At 41.2% G+C, this 20,422-nt stretch overlaps 3 protein-coding genes across 3 annotated transcripts; all 3 read right to left on the reverse strand.

Moving 5' to 3' along the window:
* Positions 1-3,331: 3,331 nt before the first annotated feature.
* Positions 3,332-5,069, reverse strand: LOC119765367 (zinc finger protein 883-like). The gene is made up of 2 exons (XM_038249098.1): positions 4,982-5,069; positions 3,332-4,899 (listed from the first exon to the last, which is right to left on the reverse strand). The coding sequence occupies exon 2, from the start codon at positions 4,897-4,899 to the stop codon at positions 3,382-3,384; it is 1,518 nt and encodes a 505-aa protein (XP_038105026.1). The 5' UTR covers positions 4,982-5,069; the 3' UTR covers positions 3,332-3,381.
* A 281-nt stretch (positions 5,070-5,350) lies between these two features.
* Positions 5,351-7,275, reverse strand: LOC6038443 (zinc finger protein 79). Its single transcript, XM_038249097.1, has 2 exons — positions 7,226-7,275; positions 5,351-7,057 (listed from the first exon to the last, which is right to left on the reverse strand). The coding sequence occupies exon 2, from the start codon at positions 7,054-7,056 to the stop codon at positions 5,368-5,370; it is 1,689 nt and encodes a 562-aa protein (XP_038105025.1). The 5' UTR covers position 7,057; positions 7,226-7,275; the 3' UTR covers positions 5,351-5,367.
* A 6,450-nt stretch (positions 7,276-13,725) lies between these two features.
* On the reverse strand, positions 13,726-19,524 carry LOC6038445. Its single transcript, XM_001848190.2, has 3 exons — positions 18,879-19,524; positions 18,671-18,817; positions 13,726-15,031 (listed from the first exon to the last, which is right to left on the reverse strand). Exons 1-3 carry the CDS (start codon positions 19,437-19,439, stop codon positions 13,877-13,879), a joined length of 1,863 nt encoding a protein of 620 aa, XP_001848242.2. The 5' UTR covers positions 19,440-19,524; the 3' UTR covers positions 13,726-13,876.
* Between the last annotated feature and the right edge of the window lie 898 nt (positions 19,525-20,422).

The following is a 20,422-nucleotide window of genomic DNA, read 5'->3' on the forward strand; positions in this document are numbered from 1 at the left end:
GATAGCCACAACATCTGCGACGGTCTCCTGTAACCGAGATTCCTCGTATTCCTCTTTGAAGACCAACTCTTCCTCCTCCTTCATAACCCCCACCACGGGTTCCGGCTCCAGCTGCTGGTACATCTCGCGCAGCCTCCAGTCCGACTCCTGGCACACGCGTCGTATCTTGAACGCCGACTCGATCTCGCGCAGGCAACGAACGCAGCAGTACTGGGGCAGCCCGTCGCCGTTCTCGACCTGGACGGCTCCGACGGCGGAGATGGCCTCCGCCAGCCGGTACGCCTTCCGGTCGGCGTCGTACCGCGCGAACGGAACCAGCTGCTTGCCCTGGCTCATGCAGACGCGGCACACGGCCAGCTCGGAGGCGGGCTTGGCGGGTCGGCTCATCTGGAATGGGTTGGGTACCTCCTTGTCCTGATAAAAAGTCTGACTAACAGGATATCGTTGCCAAATAAAATTACAATTACGAAGACTTCGACGTTTTTTGTTTTTGTTGATTCCCTATTTCCGGCAGCTTTAACCTGTGCGGTCATTCGCTGCTTACCGTTTCCATTTGGTTTGACTAATAATTTATGTATTTTTTTTTTTTAAGAATTCAAGAAAATTAAGCAAAAGTGTTAACTAAAAAAGTTTGATTTTGGATTGTTTACAATTTTGACATTTCTGGTCAAAAGCGTCCTATTTGCACGGAAAAAAGTTTAATCGCGTTGCTTCCGAGTGGCTGCGTACTTTTATTTGATTTTTGAATACACGTACACGCAGAAAAATAAGGCGTATTTGAATCAACAAATTTGTTTAAACGTTTTGTTGATTTGAAAATCAAGATTTTTGTTGAATCAACGCTAAACGCGATGTGGAATGTGGAAACACCGTCACCGTCTTCGTAGCCAAATCCGCTGCGGGGCGTCCTCCCGGATCAGAATGTCCGAAACGTCGGTATATCGCGACCCGGCACGTACTACTCCGGGCTATCCAGGTTTTTAAGCGAAGGTGGCGTTCAAATGGTGAACGCCCGAAATGTCAAAATCACGCAGAAGTAACAACACTACGAAAAAAGTGTGCCATGGCATGACAGCCACACTTTTTTTTGTAATGTTGGTAATACTGCGCGATTTTGACATTATGGGCGTTCACCATTAGAACGCCATCTTCGCATAAAAAACTGGATTCATCTTCAGGTCGGCCAGCTGCAGGGAACATCGAACCTGAAAGAATCATTCATTGTTTTCACCCCCTTGAACGAGACCTAAAACCAAACTTAATCAGGCGGACCATCTCCTCCAGCAAATGAGCGTCTTTATATTTTAAACAATCAATACATACCGAAACTGGCTGGCTCCAGATCATCGCAGGCGAAGTACTTCCGGCTGAACGCCTAAACACTCCAGTTTCATGGAGAGAGAAATGTAAATCGGCTCAAACAGCGCCGCAATCCGACCCAAAATCCCAAGAAATTAAATTTATTTACATCTTCAGACTGCTCGAATCAACAAAAATAAACAATGAAGCATTGCGCCCAATTTCATGGGAAACTGCTGGAACAAATATTTTATGGCAACTCTGACTGCATGAATTCTAAATTTTCATTCGAGCACGATCTAAGCTCGATGAGCACGATGAGCGCGATCTGGCGCGATTTGACGCGATTAGCTAAAAATGACCACGATGAAGGTACGATGAGCCGCGATGGAAGAATTTGATGAGATTTGGTGCGATATGAACGAAATCGCGAAGTGTCATCCCCCTCGCTCACGAGGCCGATTCTAAGAACGCCGAAAATTTTATGGACAAATTTATTTTTGCTGGGATGATGTAAACCAGAGGGGAAAGCCTAAACAATAATTTTGGAAAAAAAATAGATCCAAAATATAATTAAAACATTTAGAAATGTGATTTTATCTAATCTAATCTAATCGAACACAAGCGCAGCCAGTCCGAAGAAAGCATCCTGGAAGAACTTGCGGTTAGATTACGCCTCAAGTCCTTTCTTGTCAATATTAATAATTGCAGTACATCCGAGTTACCCCAAAAATGTACAGCAAAAATTAAAGCGGCCAGGCCTACTGCGTTGCATTAACCGCAGAGACAGATTCGGTGAACGGATCACATTTCACAGAATCAACAGGGGAGGAAGGATGCGTGGACATACCGTACCAAACGCTCCGAATCAGTTAGGTGTGGTGTGTAAGTGTAAATTGGCAAATAATTATATTTTTAGGAGGGAAGTGGAATTGGGCAATTGAAGTTGGGGAAAATGGGATTTGGGAAAAGGATAATGGGGAAGGGATAGAAAGGTTTTTTAATAATATCATAATATAGGGGAATATAATAATTTAACAACTTATGATGGAAAGCTCTCACCAAGAAACAGCAAATCTTTAACATAATGCTCAAACCTTCAAAAGACGCCGCGAGGTGGTATCCCGATCGTCAGATTCCAGGTTCTTCTCAGGAGACAGGCCGATCGTTTGACGTGAACACTTTCACTTTTGCACTGAGTATGTCCGCTCCCAACCAATATTTACCCATGGTTCGGTGATTCTAACAAAGAAATTGCACTTATGGCCTGTTTTGAAAACTATACAAAATTTTATCACAAGAAAATGTAAACTTTTTGCAAACCAATTGAATAACGACAACTTTTAAATTCTCTAGAAGCATTTCGAACCGTCAAAAATCGTGCTGCAATTTTTTCCCCAACCGTTCGCGCGCGCGGCTTACTGCGATCTCTCAAAAACATTTAGAAATGTGATTTTAAAATCGAAATAAAATTAATTCAAAAATTTAAACAAATTGAAAATAATCATAAAATTTATAAATCTGGAGATTTGATAACTAAAATACAGTTCGTACTCGATGATACTCACCAATAAGTCACTCAGAAAAATCGAAACACGAAATTTGTATTATTTTCTTCTCAAAATTTCCTCAACCAAAAATGTGACTCAAAAAATGTTCCAAAGTTATCAGATTTTCTGTAATCTATGATGGTGACAAAAATGATAGCATTAAGGTTTTTAAAAATTAAATAATTAAAGTATTTAAGAATTAAAGAATTAAAAAATTAAAGAATTTAAGAATTTGCCATTCGCGCGAAATCCGCGACTGAGCAAAATTAGCCAGCAAATTTGCGCTATCCGCGCCGTCCGTAACAACCCTGATCCAAGCAAATTAAAATCTTTATTTTCACCAATAATTGTGTTTCTGCCCCTTGATCTGTTAAGAGAATTTTGTAGGGATCAAGCACCTTAAATATAATTTGCATTGACATAACTAAACAATTTTACACCAGAAAATATTATTTTTTTTAAACAATTTAACATTTGTATCACTAAAAAGCATAAATCGACCAAACAAACTATTTATTCAAACACGAAATCATCAAACTACCAACTTACAGCCCCTTCTCCGCTTCCTGGCGCGCATCTCCACCTCCAGCTCCGGATTGGCCTGCAGTTCGGCCGCGTGATTGTTCTCCATGTGGCGCCGCCGGTCGTACCCCTTCGCAAAGCTGTAATCGCAGAAAAAGCACAACATCGGCTTCTCCTTCCGGTGGTAGAACCGCACGTGCTGGTTCAGGTTCGACGGATCGACAAACTTTGCGCTGCACAGCTTGCACTGGTGATCGCGCTGATTGCGGTGCGCCTTCATGTGTCGCGTCAGCTGCGTTGTCTTGGTAAAGGTGGCTGGGCATTGCGCACAGGCGTGGGGACGTTCGCCGGTGTGGTCCAATTCGTGGTGACGGAGGCCTTGGGGGGACTGGTAGCTTTCGCCGCACAGGAGGCATTTGTAGCGCTTGTCGGGCGTCATGTGCGCTGCGAGATGCTCTACGAGAGCCTTGTTGGAAGATTCCACCACTGGACACAGATGGCACCGGGTTCTAACGTGGGTTTTTAAATGTAATTTATATCCATGGGAGTATCGGAAGTATTTCCCGCATTCCTTGCACTGGTGCTTTTGTCCTGCTTTGGTCAATCTCGTCTTGTGGACGAGTAAGCCTCGTTCGTGCTTGTAACTGGCGTAGCAAACGTCACATTCGACTGTGCGATTTGCATCCGGGGGAGGTCGTTTTGGTAGATGAACCGCTTCGCTGTGTGCCGCCAGCTCCTCCTTCGAGTTGAACCTCTGCTCACAGCCACAACAGATGCATGCTCCTTCTACGTTCAGCGCATGGTTAATGCGGAAATGGTTTATTACCCGTATCCGGCTGACGTACGTTTCGCCGCACGTTTTGCAACGAAAATCAAAGCATATTCTTTGTCGATGCCCGACAAGCATACGGGGATGACTGACGACTTTGTAGCAAATATCACACTGCACTCTGTGTTCCAGTTGTTCGCTCGTGAGTTTTTTGCTTATATGCACCGTATCTCTATGTGCAAGTAGTTCATCATTTGATTCGAAATCATGTTTGCAACCACAACAGCGGAGTCCCTCCACCGGGACCTTCTCATAGCTGGCATCTTCACCAGTCACATCGTCAGCAGTTTCTTCAAACTCCATCGAGTTGCTATCTTCGTCAAAGAATCCATCCCCGCGATCATCAATTTCAATCTCTTCCTTCACCAGTTGCAGCAGAGGAAACTTTTCCTCAGCGTCCTCGCATGGTGTCTCACCCTCCTCTTCCTGCTTCACCTCCACCAAGCATTGCTCCGGAAACATCTCCCGCAGCTTCCGGTCCGACTGCTGGCACAGCCGCTTCAGTGCGTACGCCGACGTGACCTGCTGCACGCAACGAACGCAGCACTGCTGCGGCAACCCATCGCCCGTGTCGACGCGGACGTCTCCGACGGCGGCGATCGCCTCCGGCAGCGGGCAGGGCAGCTGCTGCGAGTGGCCGACGAACGGAACGGCCGGCTGGGGGCACGGTTCGCAGCAAACGCGACAAAGCGGGTTCATCTGGAATTTTGCCAAATTTGCTTTGCCTTTCTTTACAACAGTAGTGAATCCGTCATTCCCATTTTCCCCCACGAGATTTTACCTGGTATTTTGCAAGAGTTACTGACTTACTGCTGCAAAACTGCTTCTTTCTTCCCGCAATGTTTGTTTTTGTCTATTTTGACATTTCCAATTTATGTTTGTTTATTATTTCAATGGCATTGCTGTCATAATTTGGCTGCGTACTGATGTTTAGTGGGAAATGCACGCTTAACTAGGAATAGTAAGACTTTCAAAGTAATTAACACAACAAAATTCAATTGGTTCTGCCGTTTGTTAAGCTGATTCCTGACTCCTTCTGTTTTCAATAGCAAAATAGCTGGACTTAAATGTTAAAAAAACATTTCTCAAACAAAAACTAAAAAATGACAGACTTTCCAGACGTTCGGACATGGCAAAAAGAACAACTCCATTTCACTCCCATCAACACTATTTATTCCGGCCAAGTTCGATCGCGGGCAGCGGATTGGCGGCCAGTTCGGCCGCGTGGGCACTCACCATGTGGCGCTTGCGGTAGTCCTTGCGCGGGTAGCGCCGCTCGCAGAAGAAACACCCAAACGGTCGCTCCTTCTTGTGGTAGAAGCTCACGTGCTGCCGCAGGCCGGAACTGTCGCCGAAGCGCTTCCCGCAAATGTTGCACTCAAAGTCCTTCTGGCCGGTGTGCGTCAGCGTGTGTATGGCCAGGCCGGATTCCCGGGCGAACGCCGCCGTGCAGTCGTCGTACGAGCAGACGAACGGGCGCTCGCCGGTGTGGGCGAAGGTGTGCTCTCGGAGAGCTCTGGAAGAGCGGTAGCAGCGGCCACATTCCGCGCATTTGTATTTGTCCTCGGGCATCGCGTGCTGCTGCATGTGTTTGCGCAGCGACTCGCGACTTATGTAGGACGCTGGACATTGGGCGCATTGGAAGACCTTCTCGCCGAGATGGGTTACCTCGTGATCCGCTAGACCTCCGGGGTAGAAGAATTGTTTGCCGCATTGGGAGCACTGGTACTTTTTGACTTTGGACGTGAGTCGGGTTTTGTGGTCCCACAGGCCTCGCTCGTGCGGGAAGTTGTGGTAGCAGATGTCACACACGAACGGACGTTCCGGGTTCGGCGCGGGACGATTCGGGAGGTGAACGGCTTCGCTGTGTGCTGACAGGGCTTCTGGCGACGAAAGATGCAGTGAACAGCCGCAGCAGATCCGCGTTGTCCCGCTTACGTTCGCGTGTGGCCCGTGCATTGTGCGGTAGTGAGTGCTCACCCGGACCCGGTTGATGAACGTGTCACCGCACGTTTTACAGCGGTACTCAAACTTGTCCTTTGATCGATGTCTGAGCAACTGCTTGGCGCTCCGTAGCGTCTTGTAGCAGATGTCGCATTGGACCCACTTTTTTCGGTCCAACTCATCGCTGGAAAGTTTCTTGGAGATGTGATCGACCTGTCCGTGCTCGTACAGCTCGTCCTGCGTTTCAAACGGTAGCCAGCAACCGCAGCAACGGAACGCCATCGCCTCTACTTCTTCGTAGAGATCTTCGCTGATCAGTAACTTGGCGCGTTTCGATTTCGATTGCTCTGCAGACTCAGATTCCTCGTTTGAGTTTTCCTCAACGTTCTCCCCAGATCCGTCGTTATCCATGGTATTCTCGTCGTCATTCTGATCCTCGTTGTCTTCCACAACCGGTTCGTTCTTGATCTCTATCTCCTCCATAGCGACCTCCTCCGGTTCCTCCACCTTACAAACCACCTCGACCGCATCCAGCGGATTCACCTCCTCCTCCTTAACCTCCCCCGCGAGCATCTTCCTCAACTTCCGGTCCGACTCGCGGCACATCCTGCGCACCCCGTACGCCACCTCCAGCTGGCCAAAACACGCCTCACAGCAAAACTGAGGCAACCCGTCGTGCTCGCGCTGCTCCTCCTCACCGGACCACCCACCAATCGCGACGATCGCTTCCGCCGGCGTGCACACGTCCCGCAGGACGGTGCGACTGCCGAGGGCGATCATCGCCGACTGGTCCGGGAACCAGTTGGCGCAAACGCGGCAAAGGGAGCCCGAGTCGGAGGACGCGGCGCTGGGTGGAGGGTTTGCTTTGCGGCGGCCACGTGTTGGGGGACGCTTGCCGGAGGGTTTGGGCATCCTGTTGTTACGATTGTTGTTGTTGTTAATTATTTATTTCTGGCAGCTTTAACCTGTACGGTCATTCGCTGTTACGGTTGGTTTGACTAATAATTGCACAGGTTCGGCGAAGTTCCGGCACTTTTGAACGATCAACTGGGGCGAATGGGGACAATTTGTTAAAGATTACCTTTAAAACTCCTTTTGAAGCTTTCACTTGTTGTCACGGTTTGTTTGCTTGACACTTTGGTGAAATTGTAAATAATCAACAAAACTTTCAACCTAATCAACAAAACTGTCTGTTTTTGAGTGGCTGCGTACTTTCATCTGTCACTAAAATCGGACATGTTGCCAAACCGCACAACGAACAACATCAACAAAGTTTAACCAGCAAAAATTGTGAAACCAAAACCCGATGAGCTCCGTCGGGGACATCCTGCTCGACTGGGTCGACCGGGACGCCATGTGCCGGGTGTGTCTGTGTCCGCACCCGGTGGCCAAGTGGGACCTGTTCGACTGCACCATCGTGGGCCGCCCGATCGCGGAGGTGCTGGTCGAGGTGGCGGGCGTGCCGATCGCCAAGGGCGACAACTACCCGACGGTGTGCTGTTCCGACTGTTTGCGGCGGGTCGAGGCGGCCAGCCAGCTGCGCGAGCAGTGCCAGCAGTCGAATCGGCGGCTGGCGCAGATCTTCGACACGATCGGGGGCGTTACGGTGAAGCAGGAAGTGGCGGTGGAGGAGGAGGAGGATGTGGCGATGGAGGAGGAGGAGGCTCCGCTGACGATTGCAGCGATTCACGGGATGCCGGAGGAACCACCTGCGGTGGTCGGGGAAGGGTCTTCAATTAATAGTACAGTTATTTCCAATTTCAAAGTAGACGGGTTGGAGATACGGATCGAAGTTCCGGACCTGCAAAGCATCCTTCAGCAGAGCGTCGAACCAAGTCTGCTGGAACCACTTGTGCCAAGTGGTGCCGAAGCAGCTTCAGTCGAAAAACCTGCCGCGTCCAAGAACAAATACGAATGCTGCGGCTGTCCATGCACCTTCGACACGGAGGAAGAATTTGAAGAACACGTGCAGAGCTTCCACGAGCCGCGCCGTGTTCCGCTGGAGCGCGTCCGGAAGGGCTTCCTCGAGTGCTTCCGGTGCTACCGAATGGTCAAGAACATGAAAGTACACCACACGCGAGGCAACTTCTGCCAGGTCTGCTCCGTCCTCTTCCCCGACTACCGGGAACTCAACAAACACTACAACAGCAAGCACAAAATCTACAAAGACACGGCCCAGGACCGGGTCATCGAGTGCTGCGGCTGCACCCACACCTTCAAAACGGACAAAGCATTCCGCGACCACGTCGAGTCCTTCCACAAGCCGGCGCGACTCTCCCCCGAGCAGCTCAAGCACGGCTACCGGGAGTGCGAACGGTGCTTCAAAGCCGTCAAACGCCTCAAGGAGCACCACGTCCGCGATCGGTACTGCAAGATCTGCTGCTGGCAGTTCACCGACGACCGGGCCGCCTCCATCCACTACAAGAACCGCCACTCGAAGCGCAAACCCGGCCCGGACGACGTGAAAATCTGCTGCGGCTGTGCGGCCCCATTTCCGACGATCGGCGCGCTCAAGATCCACTCCAACCAGGTGCACTACCAGCACAAGGCGGCGTTCGATGAGCGGGCGCCGTTCCAGTGTGAGATTTGCTTCGACAACTTTCGCGACTATGGCGAGCTGGACGAGCATCAGACGCGCTACCAGAGGAACAACAAGCAGCACCGGTGTGGGCGGTGCGAGAGGACGTTTTTCTTTTTGAACTCGCTGCGCGATCACGAGAGGACGCACGCGAGCTAGAAGTAGTAAGTTTAAGGTTCTACCATTGTGTATTCAAGTATAGGAACTAATTGAGAGGAAACAAAGTTTGTATGAAATATCTGTAACTTATTTGAATAAACGTGAATTGTGTTTAACTGCGTGTAATTTATTACTTTGAGAAAGAATGCAAGGCAAATAACCTGGTAATGAAATTTGTCGACAAAAACCTAAAAAACATATAACCTATGTTTGTCATTAAAGAAAAGAAAAAAACAAAATGAGGTAAGGATATTGTAAATATTTTTCAAGAATCAGGTCGCTAAAATCTTTAGATTCTTAAATGCTTCAATTCTTAAATCAGAAATTCTAAATTTCCTAAATTCTGAAGTTTTGTTATATTCATAAATCATAAAATGCTACAATTCTTATTTTTTACCGCCATCTTTGGCTATTGCAAATATTTTTCCCCCGAAGTGTTTAACACTAACTAACTGTATTGCTGAAAATGCGAATATTTTTTTTTGTTTTTTTTAATTTATTTGCCGCTTCCTCGACCTCGAGGAAAAAACTTAGAAAAAAGTTTGCAGCGGCCTTATCGAGTACCAACTGGATTCCAAATCCCGAGATTTAAGATTTTTTTTCCAGACTCGATTATCCGAAGCCTCGATTATTCGAAGTTTCGATTATCCGTAGGTTTGTATGGGACTTCGGATAATCAAATTACGAACGAAATTTTTTTCGTAATTTTTTTTTTTTTACTTTAACCGTCAAATTTGAGTTCTGCGACCCCATTTAAGTCAAATTTGAATGGTTGATTGACTATAAAATTTAAAAAAATGTATTTCTTCAATATTTCATCATCGCCATTTTAGCCGCCATCTTGGATTCAAAAAAAAATTAAATCACTTTAGAGGAGTTTAGTATGATAAAGCTCATCATTCAAAAATAAGACAACGAAAATAGTAGATGATTTTTTCAGCACGAGTCGTATATTTATCCAACGAACTTTTCAGCATTTATTTTGAAAAGTGTTGCTATTTATTCGATTCTGTTATTTTTGGTACAGAAAAGTAGGCTATTTCGTCGTTCAAGAATGACAGGAAAAGTAAGTAGTTTCACGACGGAATTGCAAAAAGCTTTTTTTCGTGATTCGATTAAAATTTTCCATTTTAAATTATTTAAAGTCTTTCACTTTTTTTTATATATTTTTTAATTTCTCAGTTCTGAATACTTTTATTTTTTAATTTAAAGATTTCCAAAATTTGGATAAATTATTCTATTTATTCCTATTTTTTAATTCTTAATTGGTGAATTGTTTTTATTTTCATAATAAAATTAGTTTTTTTTATATTTGTATTTATAAATATCTAAATTACTGCTTTTTTATCTTAAAAATCTTAATTTTTAAAGTTTTCATTTTTGCCAGAAAATTTAATGCATTTGGGATTTTTTACTGTTTCACTTAGATGTTGCTTTTTAAGATTTAAAAATTGCACTGCATTGCAATAAGCAAATAAATCCATATTATTAGATTTATTCATCAAAATATATTGCAAAAATGCACCTCACGAAGAAACGTGAAACGCAAGGTACTTTCAGTTTTTGTTCCTTACGGTCGAATTTTCAAAAAGCAGAATCCTAAAAGGTCGATAATTATAATCAATCGATAATTTGATTGATAATTACAATTATAATCAAAAAACCGGATTTGAGAATGGAGTAAACAAGAGAGAAGTCATAAGAGAAATCAATGCAATGCAACAAATAAAAAAAAAAGAAAATAAAACGAAACATAAAAAAATATTTCCTCTATTTTTTTTTTATTTTTCCCGCTTTTAGGAGGTCAACGTTTGTTGTACGAAAAACTTTTCTTCTCATGTTTTATGTTTTTCTTCTTTAATTTTTAGTATTTTATTTGCAAGTATCTTATTAAGTTTATGTTTGTTTCTGATAGCATTTGGCTCATTTTATCCCTTCCTGTTTTTCATGTTTTTACGGTTTTTGAGCATGTTTTTCACATTTTTTACTATAAGGGACCATCCATAAACCACGTGGACACTTTAGGGGGGGGGGGGGGGTATGGCGATTGTCCACGATCCATACAAAAAAGTTTTTTTTGTATGGACAATTGTCCACGAGGGGGGGGAGGGGGTAACAGATTCCCAAAAAAGTGTCCACGTCATTTTAATTGTAAAAAAATGCGTAGAGGCCAAGGTTGTTAATCGATAAAATTATCGTCGATAATATTATCGTCCGACGATAATGGTTATCGTTATCGTTATTTCGATAATTCTATCGGCGATAACTTATTTTTAAAACCTTTCTAAAACCGATTAGTTCAACATGATATGATTAAATTTTCAATGCTTACTCTAAGAATATATTTTTTGAATATCTAGTAAGTATCAAAGTATAAATATGTTCTAAAATTATTCACAAAATACCGTTATTTTTGGAAAATACTAAAATTTTCTCAATTTGCAATATGTGTATCAAATGAAGCGAAATTTTATATACTCTTTCACTTTATCAGAGTTTTTTTTAAATACTAAAATTTTCACAAAATGCTGTATTTTTTATAGAAAATACACAAATTTTCAAATTTGGAATATGGGTATCAAACTAATTGAAATTTTGTATGTTTTTTATTTTTTTTTTTTGAAAGTACTAAAATTTATTAAACGAAGCGAAACATTATACACTTTTTTCACTTAATTAGAGTTTTTTTTAAATACTAAAATTTTCACAAAATACCGCATTTTTTCGAAAATAGTAAAAAGTGTGGGTATCAAACGAAGCAAAATTTTGCATGCTTCATACAAAATTTTGCGTCTTTTGATATCAGGCCCGTAGCCCCCCGAAATTTTTGGAAGGCATATGGGAGAGAGAAGAAGAAGCAAAGAAGAAGATAATTTCTTCTTCAAGCCCCCCCTCGAACCAAAATTCTTGCTACACTCCTGTTTGATACCCATATTGCAAATATTAAAAATTATTGTGTTTTCAAAAAATACGGTAATTTGTGATTTTTTTTTAAATTTCCATAAAAATCTAAAAAAGTGAAAAAGGATACAAAATTTTACTTTTTTTTAGTACCCATATTGCAAAATATGAAAATTTGAGTACATTAGAAAAAATACGGTATTTTGTGAACAATTTCTAGTACATATTTTACTTTGAAACTTTGAAGATTAAAAAAATATATATAATCCTAGTGAAAGCATTGAAAATTGGACATGATATGGTTGAATTAAGTCAATTTTATAAAGATTAAAAATGATTTATCGTCCGTTATCGGCGATAAGATTATCGCCGATAGAATTATCGAAATAACGATAGATTATCGTTATCGAGCCTCGATAATTTTATTGTTAACAACCTTGATAAAGGCATAATCTGAAAAAAAAAAATACTGCATACTTATTTATACATACCTATAAATATTTAAAATGGCAGTGAAAAAGTTAACCTCAGAAAACAAAACATTTAAAAAAAAAGATTGGCCAAGTCACATAAAACATATCACACTTCCAACCTTGGAATTTTCATAAAATTTACGAGTGCTTCTTTCCAATGCTTATTAAAGGTCAAAAATTGGTTGAAAATAGTAGTTTATGCAACAAGTTGCAAAAAGAGGATATTTTCAGCACGAGTCGTGCATTTATCCAACAAGGTTCACCGAGTTGGATAAATATGAAGAGTGCTGAAAAAATCAAGTTTTGCAACGAGTTCCATACAACATTTTTTGCAATTCCGAAAAACACCCATTGAGTTAAATTTTAAGTCAAATTTTCATGTATTTTGTCAATAAATCGTTTGAATAAAAAAAAATGTTGAAAAGTGTTACTTTTCGGAACAGTGCTGAAAAGTTCAACTTTTCAGCACCCATTTCAGTGCTGAAAAGTAGAACTTTTTCAGCATTTATTTTGAAAAGTGTTGCTATTCGATTCTGTTATTTTTGGTACAGAAAAGTAGGCTATTTCGTCGTTCAAGAATGACAGGAAAAGTAAGTAGTTTCACGACGGAATTGCAAAAATGAATGTTTGGCATTTTTTTTTAGATCGAAGCACACCTAGAGGCGGAGCTGGGTTTGTAAAGGAATAACAATCAAAAAAATCAAGAATTAGAATTCAAAACCTTGGGAATAAAAAATCTAATGTTGAAGAAATTGTAAAATTTTAAAATTATATTATATTTATTTTTAGTTTTTATATTTTTATTATTTTTAGTTGGCTTTTGGCTTCTTATATACATACCGTAAAGAGGGGTGACATTGATAGCCCGGGGTGACTTTGATAGGTTTTTTAAATGCCCGTCAAATTTATATCCAAACATTTTTGAGAATTTTGAGTATGTAAGCATTAAGTGATAGCTTTTCAACGAACATATATACAAAAATGTGACTGTTACATTGGATGTATCAAAATTAGTGGCCAAATCAAATTTCTATCAATGTCACCCCGGGCTATCAAAGTCACCCCAGTTTACGGTACTGTTTTTCGTCGTGGAAGCTGTAAGTTGCATGGCTTGCAACAATTCCGAGCTTTTTTTCAAGATCCAATAAACCAAATTTTTTTTTTTTTGCTTTTCAGGTATTTTTTTTTTTTTCGCTCAGAGTCAGGGGTTCAAAAACACTCAAAAGCAAAAAATAAAGATTTATTTATTGAACCTTTAAAAAAAACTTCACAATTCCTCGTACTGGAATCATAACAGAGAAATAGGCCCAAACCATATCTCTGAATTGATTTCCAAATTTGGAATATTGAAAGGTCCTAAATTTCGAGGATAGTTTAATTTATCCGAGATTACGTGTTTAAAAAATGGGGAATTCGTTTGAACTTGAAAATTTTGGAGTGTGATATTATTTTAATAGTAAAATTACCTAATTCAGTTCATTGGAACATTGGAACGTATAATGCCACGCTCAGGTTTGAACTTGTTCAACACAATTAAGTCAAACTGAAGAAAAGAATAACTTGGAGTGCTGAAATACTAACTTACCACAGATTAAAATATAATTAAAAGATCGTAGATTCCTTACTCCCTCTCCTGCGCCTGCCGCAAAAACGCCTGCAGCGACCTCAAGCACGCGTACGAATTATCGCTGTCCGTCTTTACCCCGTAGCAGAACCGCTGCACAAAGGTCCACATCGGTTTCGCTTCCGCCGTAAAAGCCTGCCCCGTCACCAGACACACCTTCAACACCCCGTCCACGGCATCCAGAAGGCCTCCTCGCGCTTCGTAGTAGCGACCTTCCCCGACATAGACCAGGTAGCGGGACTGGTCGGCGATGTGCAGGACGTGCGGTTGAACGGACAGTTTGTGTTCGGCGAGGGCGGTTCGGTACTTGGCGAGTGCTTCGTCGACTTCCGCGAGGGTGGCGACTTCGCGCATGAACGCGGCGTTGGTTTCTTCGAATTTGGGGCGGAATTTACGGGTGGTGATTCCCGGGGGGAGGAGACCTGCGAGGAGTTGGATGAAGAGGTGGTCGTCGGTGTAGCCACCTTCCTCGAACTTGGCAAGGACGGCGAGCAGGTTCTTGTTCTTCAGGTTGAGCCGGCCAAAGGTGCAGACCGCCTTCTTGATGCGGGGCCAAACCTGGAAGACGTCGCTGGAAGGGGAGAACATCCGGTTGAAGTCTCGTCGAATCAGGTCGATTCCATTGGGCTGCTTTAGAATTGGCCAACCATCGTCTCGCCAGAGTTCCCCCAGCTTATTGCTCCCACTGCTTTGGTAGATCTTGTTTCTCAGCTGGAAACTCTTGTCCCAATGTAGCAGCACACTCTTCCACGGTTCACGACCACCCTGAAGCCACAACTTGGACGCGATCGCTTCGTCCTCATCAATCAACGGCTCCTCCTCGCCATTAACCGCAACCCCATTGCCCTGCTCCGCCACCTCAAACCCAGAATTCCGCTTAATCTTCCGCGTCAACTTGTACCGAATCTGCTGCAACTTCCCGCGGTAAACTTCGACCAGTTCGCTCTCCGACGGGAACGCCTCGACGATCGCAGCGAATATCGCTTCGAACCAGCTGCGTTGGATGTCCTGGATGCGCACCGTCACGGCCAGCTGTTCCACGATCAGCTTCAGCAGCTTGCCCTGGGTTTGGTTGTCCAGCTGGTTGCCATTCCGGACGTAGTGCGTCATGATGCATTGGCCCTCGAACGTTTGCAGCAGGGCGGGGAGATTCTGGGAAGATACACGACTTGTTTATTGTAGGCGATAATTTTTTAATTATTTTAAGGTAATTTTTTTTTAAATTAAAATATTAAATATTTTTAAAGGTTTTGAATTTATGTATTGTAACAATTAAGAAAACTATTGCTATGATTTTAAATTTTATTTCACAAAATTTTTAAATTTGGAGGACATAAAAAAATACCATTTTTAATTTTTTTCAAGATTTCATTTTTTAATTGAAATGAATTAAAACAAACCATTTCATTTCATTTTTGAAAATTCCTTTGAGCAGATTCCCCAAATCGAATGAAACTGCATTGGAACTAGTGAATCCTATCTGAACTCGCTAATTAGAACGACTGACAGCTGTCAAACACAACTTTTAGATTTGATAAATTTTTGAATAATTCTCACAGTTTTTTCAAATCACAGAATTTTGTATTTGAAAGCTTTTGGAAATTAAAAAAAAAATCATTCAGTTTTTAATAATTTGTGGGTATTTGGAAATTACAGATTAAGAGATGATTACACATTTTTCTAGAATTTTTAAAAATATTTTGTAATTTTAAAAATATTAAGAGTCTTAAAAAACTGTAAATATTTATAATTTCAAAGAATTTTTCATTTTTTTTTTAAAGAAGTTACAAAGTTTGGTATGCTACGATTTTTTAGTACCTCTAAAAAAATATCGCTGCAAATATTCCTTTTAATCAAAATTATTAGCTTTTTATCTTTGTTAAAAAAAACTATTGAATTTATAAAATTTATGAACAATATTTTCTGTTTTAATTTTGTAATCTATTTTTTTTTAATTTTAGGATTTTTTAAAATTCATTATTTCGTAAAAAAAATTCCAAAATTTTCTTGAAAATTTCCATCGTTTTTAATCGTTTTTTAGAGTTGGTGTTGTTACAGGCAGACGCTAGATCTTGAAAGGTCCGATAAACATATGAAACATAATAGCTCATATAGGACCTTCCTTAAAAAAAAAATAATTGGAGAGGTTTTACAATTTTTAGTTTTAAGAAGAAAAAATGAATTTAAACCCCATTTATTATACTTTTTTTTTTCAAAGATTTCGGTTTTTTATTTGAAAAGAATTCAGAAACTTCATTTTTGAAAATTTTCTGAGTGGATTACCCAAATCGAATTAAACTTGCATTGAAGAGTGAATCCTATTCGAACTGGCTGATAAGAACGACTGACAGTCGTCAAAGGCACGAAATCGCGTACTTCGAAGAAGAGAAATTTCGATAAGCGAATCCGCGCTGTACATCTTTTAGAATTGATGATATTTTGAAGAATTTTTTGAAATTACAGAATTTTGTACTTGAAAGCTTTTGGAAATAAAAAAAATCGTTTAGTTTTTAATAATTTGCGGGATTTTTAAATTTTCTGGGTATTACAAAAAAAAATGATTTTTTTAAACATTTCACATTTTCTAGTATTTTAAAGAATATTTTGTATTTTTGAAAAATATTAAGAATCCTACAAAATTGCCGGAACCGTGGTGTAGGGGTAAGCGTGATTGCCTCTCACCCAGTTGGCCTGGGTTCGATCCCAGACGGTCCCGGTGGCATTTTTCGAGACGAGATTTGTCTGATCACGCCTTCCGTCGGAAGGGAAGTAAATGTTGGCCCCGGACTAACCTAAAAAGGTTAGGTCGTTAGCTCAGTCCAGGTGTAGGAGTCGTCTCCCTGGGTCCTGTCTCGGTGGAGTCGCTGGTAGGCAGTTGGACTCACAATCCAAAGGTCGTCAGTTCGAATCCCGGGGTGGATGGAAGCTAAGGTGTAAAAAGAGGTTTGCAATTGCCTCAACAATCAAGCCTTCGAACACCTAGTTTCGAGTAGGAATCTCGCAATCGAGAACGCCAAGGCAAAGCTGTAGAGCGAATAAATTGATTTTGATTTTGACAAAATTGATTATATTTTTTTTAACTTTCCATTATTTAAAAAAAAAATTAAGAGCTTGGTATGTTACGATTTTTAGCATCTCTAAAAAAATATCGTTGAAAATATTATCTTTTAATCAAAATTATTAGCTTTTTATCTTTGTTCTATTTTTTTTATATTTTGTAATTTTAGGAATTTTTTATTTTTTTTTTATTTTAAACATTTTAAAAGCATGCTTTTTTAAAAATAATTTTCATTGTTTTTGGGATGTTCAAAATTACTAAAAACAAAGAATTTATAGGATCTCAGCAGAGGTTTTAAGGATATTTTTATTACAATGTGTATTATTTTTAAGTAGTTTAAGATTAATAAGATCAGAGTTAAGGATGAAATGGAATTTAGAATAACTCAAACGTTTAAAAATTAGGATTTTGTGTTTCATACATTAAGATTTTGTGTTTCATACAACACAAGTGTCCTTACAAAGCGTGTACAAAGTACACGTATGCGACTGCCGGTGGGATACAGTTTTGGAATTGATTTGAAAAATAATATCAAAGTTTAAAAAAAAAATACTTTTAGGTATTCATTCAATTTATGATTCTAGTAAGCTAATATTTCAAAGTTTAGAATGGTTAGAATTTTTAAAAATTTAGGGATTTAAAAAAAATGATTATTTGAAATTTAAAAGAATTTTATATCACAAAAAGCAGTTTTACAATGTTTTTTTTTTTCAAATTTTAGAACATTGAAAATCTTTAAAACCCAAGAATTCGTATAATTCGAAGATTTTTTGAAATTTTAAGGATTGTAATAAATAAAAAAATAAAATAAATAAACTTGTTTTATTTCAAAGTTATTTCCAAAAAATAAATTATTGTAAAATAAATAATTTTAGATTAAAAACTTGTAAATCGGATGGGGGGGGGTTTGAAATTTCCAAAATAGTGTCCACGTAGTTTATGGACGGTCCCGTTGTAAACTATGGAGCATTTTAAAGCTTTTCAGAAATTTTCCACAGATTGGAAAATGATGTCAAATTTCGGATTTTTTAAATCATGGATTTATTGATAATATCAAATTTGTGACAGAGGCATAACTGTAATGATGTATGAAGCATTTTGTCAAACTATTTGTTTATTTTTCTAATTGGCTTGTAAATTAGTTAGAAAAAATCAGAGTGGAAGATAAACACAAATTACCAGATAAACACAATTACCAAATTTTTAGAACTTTGCAAAAGTTTTGGTTTTTTTTTTGTTATAGAATGTTATACAATGTTATACATGTACTTTATAATTTTAAAAATAATTTTTACTTAATTTTTTCATAAAGCCTGAGAATTTTTTTTTCAAAGATCAAGAAAAAATAATAATAAAAAAGCAGGAATTTAAAAACAAAGACTTTAATAAAAACTAACAATTTTAGAACTGAGTTCTTTCTTTTTTGTTTTTTTTTTAAACTTTTTAATTATTTTTCTGAATGTTCAAGATTTTTTTTTTAAATTGAATATATTTTTTTAGTTTTATTTGTTTTCTAATTATACTTTTTTGAACTAAATCACATTAAAAAAATTATGAAACCTTTCCAATTTCTGGAATATTTCAATTTTATTTTAAAGAGCAGTCGAAATATTTTAATTGTCGAAATTTGTTAATTGTCCCATTTATTTGCCGATCTAAATATCTAAATTGCCTATCCTAAAATGTTGATCGTAATATTTGAAAATCACACGGAGCTTTAGCATTGAACTTACCACGTGATCTTGATTGGGATTCGCCACAATGATCGGTTGTTCCAGAAGTGGCCTCTCTATTCTTCGTTTCTTCCTTGGGATCGGTTCTGGTTCAACGTGCTTGGCTTTCCTCTCATCTGATGAGCTTTTTGCAAGCAGTTGTTTGGCCTAAAAATCATAAATTATTACAGCTTAAATTTCAAGTCCAGTTTAAATAATCAGCTCTTACATGCGCAACTGCTTTCCTGAACCGGATAATCGTCCCCACCGTCTCGTTCGGCAGCATCTTTTGCAGATCCTGCTCCAACAAACAGCTAAAAAGCTCAACCGATTCCAAATCCTGTCCCTCAACGATCGCCAGGAACCCGTCCAGTCCAAAGTGCTGCAGCACCGACGCCACCGAATGCTCCTCCGCCCTGGCCGGCTCAAAGTACCCTTGCGAGCAGGCCACAAACGGATCTTCCTCCTCCTCCTCCTCCTCGGGGGGTTCATTTTTAACCGTCACCGCAAACATCACTCCCAGTCGCCGATCCGACTCCAAACACTGCTCCCGCAGCTTGAGCGCCGCCTCCACGCGGGCCAAACAGTTCGAACAGCACGACTTGGGGAAGTTGTCCCCCGTTTGAACCTGGATTCCACCGACCAGCGACAGTGCCTGCACGAGACTCTTCCCGGCGACGGTGCACTCGAACAAACTCCACGAAGCTGCTGGGTCGGAGCGCAGACAGACGCGGCACATGGACCCCGAGAGGGACCAATCGGGCGGGAGGTGGTTTGGAGGTGAGGACATTCGGGTCTTCGGAACGCACTAAACTGCGCTGAGCTTGCGGGATCGCCGAAAGAACCGAACCAAAACAAACAAAAATCGAGCTGTCAGAAAGTGGAAAGTACGCAGCCAACTAAACAGTTTTGTTGATTGTTTATACGTTGCAAGTGTCAAACATTCATCAACGGTTGACTGTTTCGAGGATTTCAACGGGTTATTTTCAACAGGAACTGACCGAGAGCAGTTACAAGTCGTATTTGATGCAGCTTACCGGAACATCGCCGAACCTGTGCAATTATTAGTCAAACCAACCGTAACAGCGAATGACCGCACAGGTTAAAGCTGCCAGAAATAAAGCAATTAACAACAACAACAATCGTAACAACAGAATGCCCAAACCCGTCGGCAAGCGTCCCGCCAAACGTGGCCGTCGCAAAGCCAACCCTCCACCCAGCGCCGCGTCCTCCGACTCCGGTTCGCTCTGCCGCGTTTGCGCCAACCGGTTCCCGGACCAGTCGGCGATGATCGCCCTCGGCAGTCGGTGCGTCCTGCGGGACGTGTGCACGCCGGCGGAAGCGATCGTCGCGATTGGTGGGTGGTCCGTGGAGGAGGAGCGCGAGCACGACGGGTTGCCCCAGTTCTGCTGTGAGGTGTGTTTTGGCCAGCTGGAGGTAGCGTACGGGGTGCGCAGGATGTGCCGCGAGTCGGACCGGACGTTGAGGAAGATGCTGGCGAAGGAAGCGGAAGTGAATCTGCTGGATGCGGTCGAGGTGGTTTGTAGGGCTGAGGAGACGGAAGAAGTTGTCATGGAGGAGGAAGAGGTTATGGATGAACCGGTTGTGGATGACAACGAGGACAATAACGACGGATTTGAGGAGAACGTTGAAGAAATCTCAAACGAGGAATCGGAATCTTCAGAACAACCCCAATCGAAACGCACCAAGTTATTGATCAGCGAAGATCTCTACGAAGAAGTACAGGCGAAGGCCTTCCGTTGCTGCGGGTGC

This window comes from Culex quinquefasciatus, chromosome 1 (assembly GCF_015732765.1).
Source record: "Culex quinquefasciatus strain JHB chromosome 1, VPISU_Cqui_1.0_pri_paternal, whole genome shotgun sequence".
Lineage (NCBI taxonomy): Eukaryota > Metazoa > Arthropoda > Insecta > Diptera > Culicidae > Culex > Culex quinquefasciatus.